Raw genomic sequence first — 20,875 nt, forward strand, 5'->3', positions numbered from 1 at the left:
CCTTCCACCCCCACCCACTCCCCACCCTGCTTCCTCCAACCCAACTTGACCACATGACTCTTCCGCAATAACTGCTGGTGTTCACTTGTTTCATTAGTCCTGCATCCGACACAGACACACACAGACACACACAGACACACACAGACACACACACACACGTTGTTAGAAACCAAGGGAGCATTTCCATCTGCACTCCTCTGAGGTTAAAGTGTGAGGGGCCCTCAGAAGACCACCAGGCTTCCACTGTGACGAGTCCATACACTTGGAAACCACACATCAGACCAGACTGTGTGAGAAGTGAAGTTAAATGCATGCATGGTTTGTAGGGCCAATAATTTACCCACAAAAACTCACTGAGAGGCAACACTTGCACAACTGTAACTCCCTAATTACTATTAATACTTGTATCACTTATTCCTATTACTACTACTACAACTACGTATTTTTACTTTAAAAAAGCATATAACAAAAACAAAGAAAACTCTGTAAAAATCCAGAAAGTGTTAGAAGCTGTATTAATCATGGAGTGGCTTTCATCAAAAAATCTAAATATTACAGGACACATTTATAAGACAACTAATACATTTAACTCCTTTTTACATGTTGTGAATCCAGTATATTAAATATTTCCATGTTAATTAACATTTATATTATGTGAATGTTTAAGCAGCTCAGTCTTCTGACAGGATGCAAAAGGCTCTTATTCTAATTCATTAATAACACAATTTGTTCTTAAATTTGAAGCCTCTAATAAATCAATAACTTAAATTCACATATGTTCTATTTGAAATAATCTTATTTTTAATTGAACGGCTGTGGAGTGCCAGTTGTATGATTCAGTGAGGTTTGTTTATTCCTTCTGTCAACATGTCAAGCCCAATGCAAACAGTATTTGTTACAACAACAGAAAATGTTGAGAAATCAACATTACAGTCACATTCGGATGTGTCATAGTCGTGTGTAAAAGAAAGTTGGCGTGGGTTAGCTCTAAATGTGGAGCTCTATATGTTGTCAGGTGTCTGTGACACTTTTTGAACATTGTGGTCTACATAGCTGCCAGAGCAGCGCAGATCTCTGTGATGTGGACAGTGTTCCATATTAATGAAAACTGTGGCACGCTCAGACATTTCTGATGTCAATACCAAGATATCAATCTATATGTGGTATCCTATATTATGTAGTATGATAAAAACTAAAAAGTACATTTCATGAGCATGTTATGTAGTTTTCAAAAAGCAAATATCTCAGTGTGAAGTTAAAGCAAAGAAAAACTTGTGACGTTTCCTCATCCATGAAAATGGCCTGTTTTGTTGGTAATTTAAATACTTTTTCCACTGTTCAGTGACCTTAACATTCTTATTTATTTATTTATATATTTTTTACCTTGGGCAGTTTACTACTTCCATTTATACCTTTCATAGTTATTCCCTGGACTTTTTTAATAATTCAATCAAATCTGGAAAGTAAGAGCATTATCAAATGTTTCTTTTTAAGTTTTTAATCACATTTATGTCAAGATTTCCATATGACGGAGGAGCAATCCCAGTCTTTTTTTTTTTTTTAATGTCAACAGGATACAATTCAATTTTTATTAGCTGCAATTTCCCTTTTTCACAAACAAATAAAAAACGTATTTGTATGATTTATATAATACACTAAGGTAAGGCTTTATTAGACTAAACAAGTATTTAAGTACAGTACATTTTCTAATATAATGTCACTATCAAAAGCTGAGGTGCAATAATATGTAACATGTAGATGAATAAATATATTGACATATGTATGATGTATATGATGTGATAATAACACTAAGCAGTGGAGGTCAAGTAGAGGTATATACTAGTATGTAATTACAATTAAAAAAAAACAAAAAATGATTAATACAAATTCAAAAATAAGTTATATATTAAATCATCGGGCAAATACAATAACACTGCAAATCAGTGATACACTCACACATCCTGTCTCACTCTCACACTGTTGATGAGGTTTGGGAAGGTGTTGCTGCATTGGTGTCATCCTCCCTTCACTAGATGACTGAAATTGACTGACAGGAACAGAGCTGCACAAGAACCACGAAAGACACAACAAAAACAAACAGAATAGAATAAGTGATGTTACAGCAGCTCTGTGAGCAGATACGTGTTTTACATTTTATAATATTTCTTTAAAGGTACAGTTTGTGTACCAAATTGTACCTGTTGCGTCTGTGTGCAGTTTTGAGCCGTCACTGCTGGTGACTTTACATGAAATAAACATTTTCCTGCCTTCCCTCGAATCCACAGAGGATTCTATCAACACTGTGTTTCCAAGTGGGATGGGACTGGACACAAGACAGATGTTTGTTAGGGACCTATGTCACAACATATATCCAACAATATGGATATGAGTTTGTATATACTTGGATTACAATCATTTTAATTTTAACATCTGAGTTAAGGATGGGCCAAAAGCAAACATCTAACAATCGATAGCTGTTACAACTAGAACATTACTAAACTGTGCATTTAGTGTTAATGTAAACTGACCCAACTCTAGATAACTCTTGTCGATATTTTTGAGCACTTGCAATCTAATGCAGGGACTCTGGACCACCTAAGCAGCACTTGTCATATTCCTATAAACCCTACTTATGTAATTATATGAGACTATACAGACCCTGACACAGAAAATGTAATTGAGTAAAAGTTAATTCTTTTGAGCTACATGAATAAATGTTTTACGTATATATTTTTAATATATATATATTTAAACAACATATTCCGTGTTTTTCTGTTCCTGTACCTGCGGTAATTCATGTTGAGGTTGGCGGTCATAACAGGTCCGGACACTACCGAGGCGTGAGTCCCTGTCACTGTATCAATCATAGTGGCTATCGCCCCCCCGTGGACACAGCTGGAAACACAAACATACAATACATATCAAGTCCAAAGTTTTAAAAGTGAGGTTTTGTTAAGTTGTAAATCTATTTAAGAATGCTTAAATATATTGATTTACTTTTCAGATATAACAGGTATAACATATGAAAATGTATGCAAGATAATATTACCCTTTTGTTTTCAGAGTACGGCTAAGTAGAAATGGAATGTAAAAAAACAGGTGCACATAGACATCTATACACAAACAACAGTGCTATCTGGTGTCTCTGTTTTCTCACCCTGGAGGCCCCTCCAGAAGGTGTCCAGCCTGGAAAATGCACACAACCCTCTTCTCTTTTTTGTTAACAAACACAACGTATTCAAATCCTGCCCCCTCCTCTCGGATGTTGCGGGTAAAAAGACGAGCTTTCGCCTGGATAATCTTACTGAGATAAAATCCACCTAATGGGAAAAAAAACAACAGGCACAAGTGAGTCAACATCTTTGCAGCTCAGGAAAAACATATAATAAATACAGATGTTGTAGGATAGAAATCCTAATGAAATTAAATTAATGTTTAATGATAGACAGCTCTACCTGTGACATACTTGAGGGAGCGATTGTAGCTTGGCAGTCTCGTCCAAAGCCCTCTGTCTTTCTCTCCTCCCTCTGTCTCCACCTCACACTGGCTGCTGTAATGCTCGTACAACCGCAACATTTCTGAGCCCCACGAGGGGTTGGGCAGGCTGAAGTCCCGGGGCTTGGAGGAAAGAAACGATGGCAGCGTCTACCAAACAGTTAAATGCACAAAAATATTAGTTAGTGATGTTTCTTGAAAAAGTGGCTGTTACAAGTCATGGACACCTATGGTTGTGCCATATAACAATATATAAAGACAATAGACGATTATTGTTGATCATAACATTTATATTAAGGTTGTATTTAAATGTTTTAGTATTGTATTATTTTATTCCCTGATCATATGTGCTTTAGTCCTGAAATATTTGTACCCATTTTTAACCATGAGGCTTCTTGGATAAGAGGTTTCTTGGATTACCTAGACTCTCAACATAATATAAAACTACACAGGATGGTATATCATATGTTTAAATCAAATGTATGTATGTAGCCAACCCATGGTTCCATTCATAAGATAAGCTGTGTAAAGAAAAAACTCAACAGACTGATAAAATACGTTTAAATGACTTCAAGGTTCAGTGTTTGTTGCCATTCCTCTCAAACATTCAGTGGTCATGACTGTTTTTCAGTTGATCGTGATATGTCCAGTGTTTGTACAGGAACACGCACCAGTGTTTTGGATTAGGGCTGTGAATTGTAGATCAGTCAACGTTCAGTAATGAACTGATTAATCAGCTAGTCATTGCAGCTCTGTATTGCTCCACACCGCAGTTTGTTCTCTAACTATAGTTCTATTCTTTTTTATTCTATCGGTCCCTTTCATCAGAACAGCGGACTCTACCTACCACCATGGTCTTGACCGCGCTGCAGGCTGACAGGTGGCCGAGCTGAGTGCTCCTGGCCGGGAGAGAGGTGAGGCTGTGGACGCCTCTGAACAACAACCCACCGAGGCTCCTCGTCATGTCTGCTCTGGTTGAGGTGATGGCGGCTGAGGTACAAGTTGTTGAAGACACCGGCTTTCAGAGCTGAGGACCAATGTGTGCGTCAATGCGATGTTTGCACTGAACCCCTGTGGACAAACGGAGCCGGGTCACTTTATGAACTGTACACGGTTCGACTCCCATCGAGTTCATCCACGTTAACTAAAAGAAATGAAATCAAACAAATAGGCACAGATGAGCGTGACGTCACCCTCTGCTCAGGACGCCATCACTACGCTTTGTGTTGACGTAAAGAATCGTTCGCTGCGACATTAACACGTAAAGTTGCACAGGTCGTTCATCTGTAACCTCTCATGTGTCATCGGGACCCGCACTTCCTGTTACTGCGTCACTTGGGCCACGTGCTTTACAACTCGCATTGTGATTGGCTGTTCCCAGTTTTTTTTTTTTTTTTTACTTTATTTAAACGATGATCGACCAATTTAAAACAACAGTGTCAATGACATCAGACAGAGCTGCAGTAAAATATCAGATTGACAGTATTGGTGAGGATCTGATCTCAGAACTGTTTGATGGAAACTTCCTCTGTTTACCTGATCCCGCTTCCAGACTTCAGGTTCAGTGTGTAAGATTTAGGTGAAAGGGATCTATTGGCAGGAATTGGATATAACATTTATTCTAGTGGTGTTTCCACTAGTGTTTGATATTAGTTTAATTCCATTCATATTGTAGGAGCCATTTCGCTATTTATTTAATAAGTTATTCTAATGCCTGCTGTGTTTATGTTTTCCTGAGCTCTTGTGCCCTCTGCAGGTCAGAAGGCCATCAATAGGAGAGTGACCTGGTGGAGGTGAGGCTGACTGGAAGCACACAGCTTTTTGACCTCGCTGTTTGAGTGGGTGCTTGCTTTGTTTGCTGAGGATAGGCCTCACTGCTGCTTTGTACACTTTAAGCTTTTCTGCCTCGATTAATTTATTTTACAAAACTACAAGTTGTAACATTCATTTATCAAAAAACCAACCATTGGAATTTACCTGGACCTCTTTGGATCTCCCTTCATTCAAATCAAGCGTCAAAGAATCCCCAGTCAACACCTTTTCTAGATAAATGGTCACTTTACATATTTCAGTATTGCATGTTACTTATTACTTACTACTGCCTATTTAGACAAGGATTATCTTATTTTACACACGCAATATATCCATATATACCCATGTATATAGATTAGATGGAACCCACCTTAGCCATTTAATTTCCTGCTACTGTAATCTTAACACAGTGACACTACTTAACTTAACTTTATTTGAATAAATTGTTCAATCAAGATTCAACCATATGTCTTTCAGCTTTTTGCAGATTTGATTAAAAGGTCCAGTGTGTAGGATTTAGGTAGAAGGGACCTTTCTGCAGAAATTAAATATTAAATACAGGGACACACTGATTTCACAAGCACAGAGCTCGATCAGGTGCCGGAGACATGATGAGGAAACATGCTCAGAGGCATCGCCTTTTTCACACTGAGGCTAATTTGTCAGTCTGTATCCTTTGGTGGACACTAGGGGGGGATAGAGGAACGCATCATTAAACTTAGTTTTTCAAATAAGAGATGAATACATAACAGACAGATGAACATAATGAGTCATGCATTTGTGTACTTTTAGTTTTTTTTCCTGTTTAGTTGACATTGCATTAGTTAAGGCTCTGCAGTACAAACACCTCTAAATCAGGAGGGAACACTAGAAAACTTCAGCCAAGTGAGACTTTGTGTACAAATCAGATAATGGATACAAATTCCTGTGGCTTTTAATAAATATGTTTGGAAACATGCATGTCAGTATTCATTTACATAAACATTTTATTGTGTTAATTTACTTCACACTGGAGATTACATCGATGATCACATACTTTTCTGGTTACTAGTCACCACTCAGGTTTAACCAGAGGGCAGGGCAACATTGCAGACAATGAATATGCCTCAGGTTGATTCAGATGCTTCACATCTAGTTTACCAGTTGAATCAGGGTAAGAATTTTTTTGCTTCAAACTCTGGTAAACATGTATTTATGAAGACTTAAATCACAAGTACGTGACAAGTCCATTACAGAGACAAAAGGCAAAGGAGATTTTAATAACAAACAATCACGTTTAAAGAAAAAACATTTGCAACATATTTCCCCACTCCCTGTCCCTGCCATTTGTTCCAAGAATGGGTTTACAAAACTTTCATGCATATGCCATGCATACTTCAGATGTATCCTTGTATGCATGGCACACTTCTCTTTTCAAAAGTTCATGGTTAATGTTTAGTTTTCTGAGTGGACTTTATTTTGGAGCTTCGTTGACACCACACAGCTTCCTGCAAAAGTCAGGAAATAAAAAAATCAATTGGCATTCACATCTTTATTTTTGTGACCATCAGCATATAAAGTGGTGCTGCTCTTCAATCCTATACAGGTCTCACACTCTTATTGTTGATGATGTGCAGAAGTGTGTCAGATCTTACCGTGCTTCTTCTTTCGTCATGTCAGCAAAGGCACAAATAGCTTTGTCTCTATCCAGGATCTGTTGTTTCAAGCTCTTAATATCCTCCTCTGCTTTCTTTTTAGCCTCCTCTTGATCAGCTGAGGACATTACATTTTGTGAAAGAGAGAAACAAATGTTACTCCAGACATTAAAACATTTATTTTCCTAATATAAGTCCTTTATATTTGGTTGTATTTATGTTCTCTTTTTATTTAGTTATTTATAATGAATCAAGACTCAATTACATTAATTTTCTTAAGTACCATAGCCAATATTCTTTCATATATATATATATTGCAAATATCACTATTGCCCCCAAAAATCCATACAGGTCAGGCTCTACCAGACCATACTGAAGCAACTTAAATTGGCAACAGGAATCCTAGTAACTGGGTTCTGCAGAGGCCTGTGTGCTTGGTGCGAGACCTCAGCTGCTCCAATCCACCCCCCATGAGATTTAAATGGATGTGTAGATGCGTAGACACCTTAGGGTTTGCTCAGTCTCATCCGGATCAGTTTAAGTGTTGGTGCACACTTTTAAACATTTGCCCAGAAGTTAAACAAAAGCCAGTCCTTACCTTTGAGTTTGGTTAAGGTCTCTGAAACATCTTTCTTCTTCTTCTCTGCTTCTTCCTAATGAGGAAACAGGTGGAAGCATTTGTCATCAGGAGCAGTGTGAGAGTGGATGTAAGGCTATCACTGTGGGAGCCATTTTACTGGAGGACATTTTGGACGCCTTGCTTTTTGAGACACTCTTAAGGTTAGAGTTTAGGTTATGTAAGGATGATCTAGGATGAGCTAGGGTCTGAGGAATGATTCTGAGTGTCTTAAATAAACTACAAGTACAAGGTTGTGTACGCGTGTGTGCCTTCTTGCCTTCTCCGTGTTGCAGTTCTTCAGACTCTCCTCAAACTCCTGTGTGGACTTTTCGATATCTGCCTTCTTTTTCCTCAGATCGTCCATCTTGGCGTTGTGGGTGTCCAGCTCCGACTTCAGCTCCTGGATTTTCTTCTTCGCATCGACGATCTCTTCCTCCTTCCTCCTCACCGCCACGTTGTTCTCCACCGTGCGGGTTTTCAGGCCCCTCAGCCTGATCTCCTGGCGCATGGCCTCGTAGATCAGCACCGTCATGACGGCCACACTCAGGCCGACGACTACGATGGCGATCTTCATGTTGGTGTTCGGGTCAGAGACGCAGACAGATGGAGGGAGCAGCTGCTGACGATCACCTGTGGAGAATTACAGGTGCGCGCTCCTCCAGTCGTGGACGCGTGTCATCTGCAGGTCTGGTTTTCTGCGACTGAGTGTTTGAAACTTGCTTTACCTGCTCAACAGGCTGGGCGTGACACACACACACACACACACACACACACACACACACACACACACACACACACACACACACACACACACACACACACACACACAGTTGTGTCTTACTGACTTCAGAATACATTACATGGACTTACATTGACTTCCTGGAGACTTACACATTAGCCTTAAACATAATACATTTAGTTTACTCATTTTCACATAACGGTCTCAACCCATTTTCCAAAAATGTCAACACATCTTTAACAAGTGAACAGTATAGTATATATTTTCATTTTTATTCAGATTTTTATACTTACTGTATTTTTCCCCTTGCACTGCTATACTGCCATGTACTGCTCTGTCATTTCTTTCCTCTACGGAGCATCAATCAAGGCACATCTTATCTTGTTCATTCTATCTTATCCGACCATCTCACTACATTTATTTGGATAGTAGGATTTTATACACAAAACAATAATCCTCCCTGCACTGTTCCGGATTAAAAAGAGTGTGTAATAATAAACACACACAGACACACACAGTGAGAACAGTAAGTAAAGGTGGACTGTTGATCTACGTGAGGCCTCATCATGATGATAAAGTGTTCATAGGGATCAGGATATGGAACGAGTGGGCAGGAAGAAGCACCGACCAGAATTCACCGGGAGGAGGCCACGCAGAAGGAAGAAGGCGTGTCTCTAAGCACATAGACTACAGGGGGCGCTGTGCAGCTCAGGCACCAACACACCTGAGTTGTCCAATCCAGAGGCGCAGGTGAGTCTATCTCTGAGTCTGATTGAAACGCAGGGAGGTAAACCAGCTGGATTTTACACCGAGGAGCTGCAAACTCTCAGTCCCACATGGGAGGCAGGTGACTCCGCGTAAAGGAAGAAGTCTGATCCTCACATCTCACATCCATCCTGCGGGACCGACGCCTTCACACAAAGACGCATCACATCCCCCTGAGCGTGAGAGAAAAATGAGGGTTCAAGTGTTGCTGCCCGTGACAATAGTGGTGTCTCTCATTTTGTTCGGCCTGATAAAAGTGCGGAGGAAGGCGCGGGAGACGGAGGAAAAGCACAGCAGGTTCCAGGACATCAAGCTGCGGGTGAGCCATGATGTGCTGACGGAGTATGAGACCGAGATCACCAACCAGCGGCAGGAGATCGACAGGATACAAGCGGAGCAAAAAACCACGGTGGAGGAGACCCACACGCTGAACGTCAAGGCGGATGAGACCAAGGGGAAAGTGGACATCTGCGAGGGAGACAAGGTGGGCAGAGATAGGGGTCATAATCAAAAGTATGCAGGACACCCAAGAAACCCCCCTCTCTCTCTCTCTCTCACACACACACACACACACACACACACACACACACACACACACACATATTCAGTCTCATCTAACCTGTTTGTAGATGTCATCTTGTAGAGTGTCGGAGCAGGGACTGAAACCATGCCTAGAATTGTTCCTCTACTTTGCAGAAAAATCCGAACACTGAGCATGATTCCAACACAGAAGTCGATAACCTAAAAGGTAAGTGAAACCCATGTATTCATGAAACGAGACTTTAATTTTATATTTAAAAAAAAAATACAAATGCTTTGTAAATGGGATGGGCTCTAGTTGCCCTGCTACCCATCAGAAGACAAGCAGTAAAGCTGATAAATTGATTTGAATCAATCATCATTTGAAACATTTACAATCTGTCATGTATGACAATACAGAGGAAAATGATAAGGAGATGGCCGAATGGAAAAAAGAAGTGGTGTCCCTGAAAAATCAACTAAAAAAACCGAGTGCAGTTTGCCAATTTCTAAAAGGACAATCAAAAACAGCAAGGTATGGTTACTACGTTTTCTGTGTGTATACAACGGCAGAGTGCACTAAGTTCCAACATTATTTCAATGCATTCACTACATTTTCTATCATTTAACTTTCTTTTAAAGCAAGTTGTGTGCCAAAGAGGATTCAAAGGAGGAAGAGGCCCCCAACAAGGAAGAGGCAAAGAAGGAGGCCTCCAAAAAGGAAGAGGCGAAGGAGGAGGCCCCCAAAAAGGAAGAGGCGAAAGAGGAGGCCCCCAAAAAGGAAGAGGCGAAGGAAGAGGCCCCCAAAAAGGAAAAGGCGAAAGAGGAGGCCCCCAAAAAGGAAGAGGCAAAGGAGGAGGCCCCCAAAAAGGAAGAGGCGAAAGAGGAGGCCCCCAAAAAGGAAGAGGCAAAGGAGGAGGCCCCCAAAAAGGAAGAGGCGAAAGAGGAGGCCCCCAAAAAGGAAGAGGCAAAGGAGGAGGCCCCCAAAAAGGAAGAGGCGAAAGAGGAGGCCCCCAAAAAGGAAGAGGCAAAGGAGGAGGCCCCCAAAAAGGAAGAGGCGAAAGAGGAGGCCCCCAAAAAGGAAGAGGCACGATAAGAAATAACACTTGCACAACACTTATCTGTGAGATTCCAGCCTGTATCTTCACTGAGTGGATGACACATACAGTTTTACAGTGATGAACACACTCAATTGTACAGGTGTAAATGTATATTCCATTACAATCTGTTATTTATTCTTATGCAACAACATTAATAGAAATTAAGATACATTTTTGGAATATGACTGGTATGGGTGTGTTTGTGTGTGAGACATAAGTTGTGGTGGCTAAGATCAAGACTTCACCTTTGTGAAAGGAAATGTGTTAAATTGTTAAAGAAACACTCATTGATTAAATGGAGTTGTGATGGGATTTAATGTGATGTGGTTTGACCTGCAAATCACTGTAAATAACAAATTGATTGACAAACTTTACTGCTTTGCCTCTGTTGCCAATGTACTAACTTCTTTAATTTTAATGAAAACAATTTTCCAGTACAATAAAGTAATAACTGTTTATCTCTCTTACATTTTTGCTCAAATATTTTACTGAGATCTAAAGCAGTACATTTGATGAAAGTAAAGTCCTTATCATGTGGTGAAAGAAATATTCAAAAATGTTACTTAAAGTACAGTATCTGTAAATTGGCTGTATTTATATACATGTATTTTTATATAAAGACCACTCAAAACACTTTAAATTACAGATGACATTGACCAATCCACAGACAGCAGTTCTGCCTTTAGCAGTTTGTCTGTTACACATATTCAGAGGGAAAAAGTACTCACAACCTTTACTTAAGTAGAAGTCCAGATACTAAAAAAAAAAGACTCTGGTAAAAGTAGAAGTACTGATTCAACTCCTTTACTCATGTAAAAGTAAGAAATTACAGGCTCTGAAATGTACTTAAGTACAAAAGTAAAGTTTTCTTCAATGATACACAATGCCTCTTTTGATAACTCGGCAAAATGAAAAATGTTGTAGGCAAAAAAAAATTGGATTGTTTTGTTTACAACCTGTGTAGAGCTGGTGCAGAGAAAAGTGCCCTTTACACACACCGTCCATCGCTACTACCAGTTGGATGGTTTAGTGAGGTCCTTGGATCGGCCCTGCTGGAGTCGGTCTCGGCCCTGGCAGAGAAGATGATCAAACTTGACAATCTAGAGGAAGTAAAAGTCGTAACAAGGTTCCTGTAGGTGACCTCGGTCGACCACGGCAACACGACCAACCTCTGGATGCTTAGGGTCTCGCGCTGCCCCCTGTGCCTCTCCCGAGTCAGGGGGCAAGCAAGTGAGCGAGAGGTGCTCCGTGTGTAAAAGCGTAAAAACAAGTAACGATCCAGTTTTGAGAATGTAAGGAGTAGAAAAAACAGCTATTTTAAATGAGGCAAGTAAAAGTAAAAAGTGTATAATAAATACTTTCATTCAGACAATTCTGGTAAATACTCAGAAGGCAAGTATTAGTCTGTGAAAAGAAGGGGACAAAAGACATCTATTCATTGTGCTTCGAGTGGTCATCAAGACTAGAAAAGCACTATACAGACACTTTGAACAACACAAACCTGTTTGAAAAGTGTTATGCAAATATACAGTAGTTTCATTGATTAGGCTTTGGACAGGAGTCGGCAGCCAGTTTACTCCTGCATGAAGTAAACACTAAAGTTCAGAAGCCTTTTTTTGAGCCATCAACAGATTTGAGAATTCTGCTTTACCTGAAAGAGATGCAAAATTGAACATCTGGATCGTCTCACCATGACAGGGTTTGACTTGTCTGTGTTCAGGTTCAACAAAATTAAACATAACACAGTCCTGCAGGAAAAAAACTAGATTAACCTGCAACTGAATGAAAAGAAAAGTCAAACGAAAGGTGTGACATGCAACCGCTGTGAGTACAGCACATACCTCCGTGAAGGCCCAACAGTGCCTTTATAGTGAGTCAAGCAGCAGCAATTTTGACTCACTCACGAGTCCCTTAAAGGTCCAGTGTGTAAGATTTAGGTGAAAGGGAACTAGTGGCAGAAATATAATATAAAATCATTCTCATGATGTTTTCACTAGTTGGTTCATCTAAATTGTATGAATTGTAGTTTTCTTTACCCCAGAAAAGGCCCTTTATATTTAAATACTTTATATTTACATTGAGAGGACCCTCTCTACGGAGGCTAGCATGTTTTTCACAGTAGCCCAGACTGAACAAACTTAACACATTTTGAGTTTTTATGACAACTGAAGGCTGCAACAGGTGTTTTTCATGTTTGGAAGGAGAGGGTGAGGTAAAGGGTGTTCAGCTGCAATGTGTAATTTCAACACTAGATATCACAAAATTCTACACACTGTACCTTTAAATGTGCCTGGTTTTTTTTCATCAAAATCTATTAATTAATCTCTTGGAAAACTGGGAAAATTATGAAAAAACCCATAATCTTAAAGATTGGAAAATAAATTCCTGTATCTGCCTCTCTGATCCAGATCGGCACCAAAATCTAATGAGTTAATCCCTGACCCATAATGCATTTTAGCATGCCATCCTGTAATTCAACAACAAATAAACACACAAAGTTGAATCAATATCGTCCTTAGTGGAAGTGTGTTTACCCATACATAAAACACACACCTCATTATATTCAACAATATCGTTGCGTGAGACTGTTCTGTAAACAACAGGATTTGAGGTTTTACAGACACAAGGCTGTGTAACACTCTGTGAGCTTAATGTTATCCTGGTCACAAGTAATGATTTAGATATGCTGACAGTGAGACAAACAAAAAGTGAAAAGAGAAATGTTAAACAAGTCAAACAGTCTGTGCCTCCTGCTTTCTTTACTCCAAGTAGCTTATGTTTGCAGACGGGTTACTGTGAAGTCATCTATTAGACTGGCTGTGAAGGGAGAAAAAAAATTGTTGCACTCCTGCACCTCCCCCTATATTAGATAACTCCTCTACCTCCGCTGCTGAAAACACAGTATAGGTATTGAATAATCGTTGTTAACCTTTTCTGCCTCTCTGTGTCTTAGTGACCCTGCCTTAGGGTTTGTGTGTGTGTGTGTGTGTGTGTGTGTGAGAGAGAAAGAGAGAGAGACAGCAAGAGAGAGAGAGGGAGAGAGACTGACCAATCGCAACACCAAGCCTTGTTCTGTCACTACCTATAAACTTCTGTGAGTTATCCGGGTGGAGCTCCGGCTCGTCTGTGTGTCTATGATGTGGCTCATCATGAAGAACTTTATTATTTCTGCTGCATTCTGAATTTTCAATAAAATCTTTTGCTGTGTTGTTATTTTTGTTTAGTTTACCTCAGGATACATTTTAATATTATAATACTTGTACAGCAGCAAAGTTATTTTGTTGACTCCCTCTAAATATACTATAATATTTATTTCTATATATTGCCTTTATTAAAGATTTTAATGGTAGAGAGAGGTGACAGTAAATGAAGGCAGAGAGAGATTCAGGTTCATGGTCGGTGCTGAAACTCTGTCTCTCTCCTGAACCATGGAGGCTCCCATCATAATATGATTATTCAAGCCAGTGCACATACATCATATTGTTCACAACTTTACCTAATGATTAATGTGCAGGATCTGCTTTATAAAATACTGTTGTTTTTATTGTTTATTTCTTTTCTTTTATTATAATCTGTGAATAAAAGCCTTTTTGTGGTCATTTTGTTGTGTGAAGTAATCTTTACTTCCACAGAATTATCTGTGGTGCTGTCGGTCTGTTTTAATTGAGAGTGCAAGCATTTTCTATGGTCATATACATGATGAAGTTGAAATTCAAATTTTTGTCTTGTAAAATATAGAATATAGATTTTTTTGTATAATTGGAAGTTGTCAGAGCTGAACGATTACAAGCATAAGTAAAATTAAGTCCTTTCTATAAATAAATGTGCATATACAAAATCTTTTTGCCTTGTATTGCTTTATATTTACATTGTTATCTCTGGCTTTGACTCTGACTGTTCTCCATGTGCGAGACATTAAAATTTCCCCCAGGCTCACAATTAGGCAATCAGAGGACTATCATTCCGCCCCAATAGGCTCACAAGGTCAACACCACACAGGGAGAGGATACAGAGGGCGGACAGTCAGTCTGACTGATGTCACAGACGAGGACTGTTGCTCATCTGAGTGTGAGTAGATTTATGTTAAAAATAGAACATGATGTTAATAAATGAAAATGTGATGTAATCTTAATCTCTGCACGAACAACACATAAACTCTCATTCTCACACTGAGAATTTCTACACCTGTTTCTTGCTCATTAGGAACAAAAGTCCTGACTCACCCACAGTTGAAAGTGTTGTCTTCTTCATTAACCATTATATGCAAAGTGATGATGTGAAGTCGACACATGTTAGAGTCCCACGCGATGCCGGATGGATGCACAGATGGAGTGACAGTAGCATCAGCAGCAAGTTTGACAAGCAGAGGTCATCCTGAAAACCAGAGGTCATCTTGAATCTAGAGGTTCTCCTTCATATTTACACAATAATTAAAAGCTCTTTGTTCAAAAAGAAATACATAAAAGTACACAAGTTTTAGCATTACAATACTTAACTTTTAAAAGTAAAAGTACTTTTATTAGACAAACAGAATCACTTTCAATGATATTAGATTATTATCAATGACGCACACGAGCCTTTTATGATGAAGTAAACCTATAACTGTCACTGGCAGGGAGTTTAAACTGTAGTGGTGCATCCTATTTAATGTTATCATATATTTTCATATATTCAATGTCGGACCTTAATCTTGTAAGTGAGTGAAAAGTAATATACTGTATATGTCTCAGAAATATTGTGGAAATACAAATGTACCTCGTGATTTCACCTACAGTGCTAGAGTCAAGCTAACTTTTAAACACAATCAAGAGACACACAAGGGCACAACTGATTATTATCTATTTCAGGATTGTAAGTTATGTAGAAAAACATCATTCCCAGCAGGATCCACTTGTCTACAAGAGGACATGCTTCCTGGATGAGTCTCTTGATAATGTCGTGTAAACCGTAGAATCATTTCTTCAAAGGGGGCCTCATAACCAACACCTCTTTAAACCAATCTTCCACTTTGAAAATGATGTCTTTTTTTTTTTTATTTGTTCATATGTCAATGGACTGGCAGCACAGTGGTGAAAAATGCAGACGTGCTTAGAAATAGACAATGGTGCTACATGCGGGTACTCTTTAAATTTGGGTGTTGTGAGGGAAAATACAGCTGTATTCTGGATTATTAGTGACAGGGAACAAGTAGTGACTATAAGTGAAGTGACCATCATGCATTCATGTTTGCCCTCCCTACAGGCAATAAGTCATTTGACTGTGAATCTACGGTTGTGTGTGTGTGTGTGTGTGTGTGTGTGTGTGTGGTAGCTGACAGCAGGATGAACATCACATCTATTGATCAGTCTAATGTGGGGAGGAAAGGCTGCAGGCCACAGCAGCTGATCAATATCCCTCTAATTACATGGGGGCGCTGTGTGTGTGTGTGAGTGTGTTTGTGTGTATGTTACTGAAAGCGTGTGTGTGTGTTTGGGTAGGTAGTCCCCCCCAAACTCCCAGGGTTATAAATGCTGTCCCACAACGATTCACACACAGATCATAGCTTGTACACTCATGTAACAGTTATCTGCAAGTTGCTCTGATCACATTTCTTTACTTTAACCTCTTGTTAACCAACTCGACTGAGGACTCCATGAACAGAGAACTGGTGAGTATCTGCATATTCTTATTTGCGTGTGATGTGGGATTTGCTGAAAGTGTTTTGTTACACTAGTCCCTCCTCTCCTCTTCTCACTTTCCCCATCCACTGTTTCCCATGTATCTCTGAAGTGACGGAGAGGTGACCTCCCATGGCAACAGGATCTCTGGTTCCCTCCCTCTCGAGGCCTTTCCTCTCTCATGTGCTGAACAGGTTGTTCAGGTCTGTTTTTTTTCTTCATTGTATAGTCACATATGCCACATGTTCTCTGGATTCAAATGGCATTCCCTATAAAACAAACTTATTGTGCAATATTTTCAGTGTTCAGCGTGTCTGTCCCTCCCATGTTTGTTCTCACTATATCTTCTCTTTCATCCTGGTTCAGGCTTTTCAAGTTGGCTGAGGCTCTGACTGGCTGGAAGCTGTGTGATATGTTTGATATTCGGTTGTTCTTGTGCTTCCTCATGTCAACTAAATATCAGACATATTCCTACAGAGTCTGGCACTGACTTCTGATCCTTTCACTTCGCCTCTGAATAAAGACACACGTGGTCAGATGTTCAGGTAAATGGTTTTGAAGGTGAACTTTGCAAAGGAAATATTATTATGAAATATCATTGCAGTGGTAGTAATACTTGTAGTGGTGTGGTAATTAAAAAGTAAAATATTAGCAATGATGTATTGACTATCACAGTTTTCTTTATGTATTATTTAAAAGAAATAAAAAAGAATTAAAAAATGTACCTGAATATAAAGTTAGAATTTTTTATTCTGAGGGCATTATTAACATAAGTCATTGTTCAGAACGTCACCCTAACCTTAAACCAATTAATTAAATGCATAATCCCAACCCTCAGCCTTATCTGTAAAACTCACTCTAACCAGACAAGTCAAGTCAAACCTGCTCGTAAATCCTGCTCTGCGAGTCACAGCTCAATGACAACAGGAATCCAACCTGAGAGTATCCAGTCTTACTTCACAACCTCTTTTTATTCTCTACGCAGTCGCACTTCAATTCAATTCAATTTTATTTGTATAGCGCCAAATCATAATATACATTATCTTAAGGCACTTTACATAGAAGGTCAAGACCTTAAAATCTTATTTTATATACAGAAACCCAACAGTTCCCACAATGAGCAAACACTTTGGTGACTGTGGAGAGGAGAAACTCTCTCAGGGAGAAACAACTAGCAGAACCAGACTCAATGTGGGTGGTCATCTGCCTCGATCAGTTGTGGTGAGCAGAGAAAAATGGGGAGGAGAGGAGAGATGGGTGGAGAAGAGACACTTGAGCAACATAAGGTATCAGTTCTGACTAGTTAAAATGAAAACAATAAGAGTATAAAGAAGTTATTGATTATTATTGACAGCAGCAACAATTTATATAATAATTAATACCTAATAAGTATTGTTGGGGGGGGCAGAGACTTATACTACTGTGCCGTTTTCATTCCCCACATTAACTCAACAAAACTGTTCTGCTTCCTTTTCCAATTGCACTGTATAATGAATTTACTATAATGCACAAATAAAGCCTGAAACTGTATTAACATTACTTGCACTGCTTCATTACTGTTTCCACATTCCTTATTCATCAACCTTTAAATCCATCAATGTGAGCTATAGGCTTCGGTTTCTATTTTTATCTTTTAACTGATCTTACATATAGGGAACATCCTTTTGGACTTTTTGCAAATGAAACCTCCTCTACCCCAGTCAATTAAGTCTTTAAGGAGCATTTTTTATTTAATGGTTGTGCACAAGTGGGTGCACTGGCTGGAAAATTAGTGGAACTGATGTGAGAAATAAAATGCTCACTGTGTAATAACTGTGTAGGCATCCACTGGTTGCAGCCAACAATCACAAAGTGACATTCTCACTACAACATCAGAACTATATTGTGAGCTGATTAAAGGTCACTGAAGGGTTGGGCAGGGATGGATCATGTTCCAAAGATTTACATACCAGTGAATGAACTGTTTCAGCAACAACAATGAGGGAACTGGAAAATCAAGACAGGATGCACAGAAGTTATTTAACTCGCTCTGCAGGCTGTGAAACCTTGCCGAAACAAAAAGATCAGTGCATATGTGTGTGTGTGGCTGTGTGTGTTTGTGAGCGTGGCCCAGGTTTTACCCACGTTGGAACAAGGTCAGTTTACAGAGTCACATTATAGGACTTGTCTTCCTTGTGTGAACAAAAATGCAAGTCCTCATAACGTAACAATGTAAAGACGTGATTTAAGGTTAGGTAGTAGGTAGCAAGTAGTTACTAAGGTTAAGATTAGTGTAAATCTCCTGGAAATTAATGTGAGTCATCGTGAGACATGAGAGTGTGTGTGTGCGTGTGTGTGGGTGTGTGTGTGTGTGTGTGTGTGTGTGTGTGTGTGTGCGTGCGTGCGTGTGTGTGTGTGTGTGCCTGCGTGTGTGTGCGTGCGTGCGTGTGTGTGTGTGCGTGTGTGGACTTGCGTGTTATCTAAGCGCTCAGGTTGGTCTATTCAAACAAATCCCTGCTCAGAGAAGGGAACTCCTCCCCCACAACACAAAAAACACACGAAATTAACTAATAAGCATTCAAATATGCCCCCCCCCCCCCCCCCACTCAAACACACACTGACGAAAAACCACATCCCATCAAAGTGACTTTTAATAGGATATTTAAACTAAAGCTCACTGAATCATGTAAAATCATATACAAAATCTTACTACACATGATGATTCATTAACAATATGACATGAAATTAAATCAAGCAACTGATGTGCATCAATGAATTATTAATCATTTGTACGAACAAGACAATTGTTAAAAACATCTCCAGCATCTTTATTGGAACACAGCAGAAAGTAATTTTTAATTCTAACAATATAAGCTAAATAAATCGATCTTTTTCACATATGCTCTAAAACATTATTTTCCATTAAATGTCGCAGTAACATGAATGTGCATCGTGAGCAGGGGTCAAAGGGTCATGTTTCTACTTGTGCACACACATGCAGCTCCTGTGCAGGACAATAGGTCACTGGCTGGTTGTTTGGCTAGTGTGGCTCTAGTGATAGGGTCAAATGGCACCCACTGAGACAAATGTTATCTGAAAGGGTGCACACTGTATACTCTGGGGCAATTTCTGTGGAGCAGTACAAGAGGGCATGACGAACATTGTAATAATAATAATAATGCCTGGAATAGGAGCTAATGAGAGGGAGGGGGGTGGGTCGACAAATAGCATCGAAGAAAGTAGAAATGAGCACGGCCATTAAGACGTGCTGGTGAGGTATAAATATCTGGGACCACAGGGAGAAAGTGCGTCAGTTTAAGAGTGGCACCCGAGAGAGGGAACACAGAGAGCCAGAGGAGGGGAGGAACGGGAAGAAAATACAAGAACGGAGGCTTTTATACAACATAGTCAATATTTCACAGTTGGTAAGATGCAAATGTGTCATTTCTCTCATCTGGTTATTATGACTCTTGTTTTGATAATCTGCTTTTATAAACTTAAGATGATTTTTTTTTTTTTTCAGAAATGGCAAATACAGCAGGAGGAGTATTCTTTACTTTCCTCTTGTTCCTGAGTGCTACTGTGCCATGTTTTGCTGTGCATAACAGCGGGGAGTGCTTCTTCAACACCAAAGGTACAGGTATGAGTGTGTGTGTGTGTGTGTGTGTGTGTGTGTGTGTACTCTAAGGTAACAGAACATATGAAGAGTTCATATAATCCATAGTTGCAGATATTACCCAACAGTATAGGAAGTGGTTAAAAATGCTCCGTCTTGAACTGCTAAAAAATTACAATGTTATATAGCTTTATTTTTTGCCCTCTTGCTTTCAGTGGAATTGTTTTTGTTTCATTTCAATTTTTTTTAATGTATCTATTTGTTTGTTGCTTTTGATAACCCAAATTTAGTTAATTACAGCTATGTACTTTTCATTTGATAGCCTAATATTTTGAATGCATGGCTTTTATTTAGAGAGTATATTCAACATTATAGAATTTATACTTCTACCAATGGAAAGGATTGGAGTACTTCCTGCACTAATGCACATGTCACAGTCATGTTTTTCATTTTCAGGGAGCTGTGAATACATGGGGCAGGTTTACGGGATCGGAGAGACCTGGGTAACCGGTGACTGTTTCCAGTGTGTTTGCATGGAGCCTTTTGGAGTCGGATGCTGTGACCAGTGAGTTTGTTTTCACAACTTAAATACACTGAAAACAGCACTCAACATATTGAATGTTGCATAAGTATATCTTTATTTTTTCAAATCTTCCCTACAGGGGGTCTAAACCTGTGGACTATCCAGACTGGTGTGAGATCATCCGTAAACCCGACTCTTGCACTAGTGTTGCAGTGATGCGAGCCAATCATAAACTGCCGTGTCTGTGGGGACGAGGACGTCTCAGACCAGCTGCAGGTCGACCATGGAAATCTGACAATGATCCTATATTTTGAGTTGAGCAATTAATGCAGAAAAGCAATAAGGCAATGCATGATAATTTTTTAGAATTCAATAAATGAACCTAATTATTTTTCATCTTATTTTATCTGCAAATTA

General features: G+C 39.4%; 3 protein-coding genes and 1 long non-coding RNA gene across 6 annotated transcripts; 2 read left to right on the forward strand and 2 right to left on the reverse strand.

The window, feature by feature from the left end:
• Nucleotides 1-1,482: 1,482 nt before the first annotated feature.
• them4 (thioesterase superfamily member 4) lies at nucleotides 1,483-4,825 on the reverse strand. Of its 3 annotated transcripts, XM_069537307.1 has the most exons (7): nucleotides 4,689-4,824; nucleotides 4,343-4,566; nucleotides 3,456-3,645; nucleotides 3,158-3,320; nucleotides 2,785-2,895; nucleotides 2,199-2,323; nucleotides 1,483-2,062 (listed from the first exon to the last, which is right to left on the reverse strand). In XM_069537307.1, exons 2-7 carry the CDS (start codon nucleotides 4,457-4,459, stop codon nucleotides 2,016-2,018), a joined length of 753 nt encoding a protein of 250 aa, XP_069393408.1. In that variant the 5' UTR covers nucleotides 4,460-4,566; nucleotides 4,689-4,824; the 3' UTR covers nucleotides 1,483-2,015. The 3 variants fall into 3 exon arrangements, with proteins under 3 accessions (XP_069393408.1, XP_069393407.1, XP_069393409.1); XM_069537306.1 differs by having other exon boundaries at nucleotides 4,343-4,825; XM_069537308.1 differs by lacking the exon at nucleotides 2,199-2,323 and having other exon boundaries at nucleotides 4,343-4,818.
• Nucleotides 4,826-6,275: 1,450 nt separating this feature from the next.
• On the reverse strand, nucleotides 6,276-8,297 carry LOC109633489 (ribonuclease Y). Its single transcript, XM_020093399.2, has 4 exons — nucleotides 7,838-8,297; nucleotides 7,540-7,594; nucleotides 6,942-7,059; nucleotides 6,276-6,794 (listed from the first exon to the last, which is right to left on the reverse strand). The coding sequence occupies exons 1-4, from the start codon at nucleotides 8,132-8,134 to the stop codon at nucleotides 6,761-6,763; spliced, it is 504 nt and encodes a 167-aa protein (XP_019948958.1). The 5' UTR covers nucleotides 8,135-8,297; the 3' UTR covers nucleotides 6,276-6,760.
• Nucleotides 8,298-9,019: 722 nt separating this feature from the next.
• Nucleotides 9,020-11,150, forward strand: LOC109633488 (neurofilament heavy polypeptide). The gene is made up of 4 exons (XM_069537305.1): nucleotides 9,020-9,548; nucleotides 9,761-9,812; nucleotides 10,004-10,118; nucleotides 10,226-11,150. Exons 1-4 carry the CDS (start codon nucleotides 9,255-9,257, stop codon nucleotides 10,677-10,679), a joined length of 915 nt encoding a protein of 304 aa, XP_069393406.1. The 5' UTR covers nucleotides 9,020-9,254; the 3' UTR covers nucleotides 10,680-11,150.
• Nucleotides 11,151-16,216: 5,066 nt separating this feature from the next.
• LOC138413521 (uncharacterized) lies at nucleotides 16,217-17,879 on the forward strand. The gene is made up of 2 exons (XR_011245877.1): nucleotides 16,217-16,330; nucleotides 16,453-17,879. It is a non-coding gene; the product is annotated as an uncharacterized lncRNA (long non-coding RNA).
• The last annotated feature ends 2,996 nt before the right edge of the window (nucleotides 17,880-20,875 follow it).

The sequence above is a fragment of the Paralichthys olivaceus genome, chromosome 13 (genome assembly GCF_024713975.1).
Source record: "Paralichthys olivaceus isolate ysfri-2021 chromosome 13, ASM2471397v2, whole genome shotgun sequence".
Taxonomy (NCBI): domain Eukaryota; kingdom Metazoa; phylum Chordata; class Actinopteri; order Pleuronectiformes; family Paralichthyidae; genus Paralichthys; species Paralichthys olivaceus.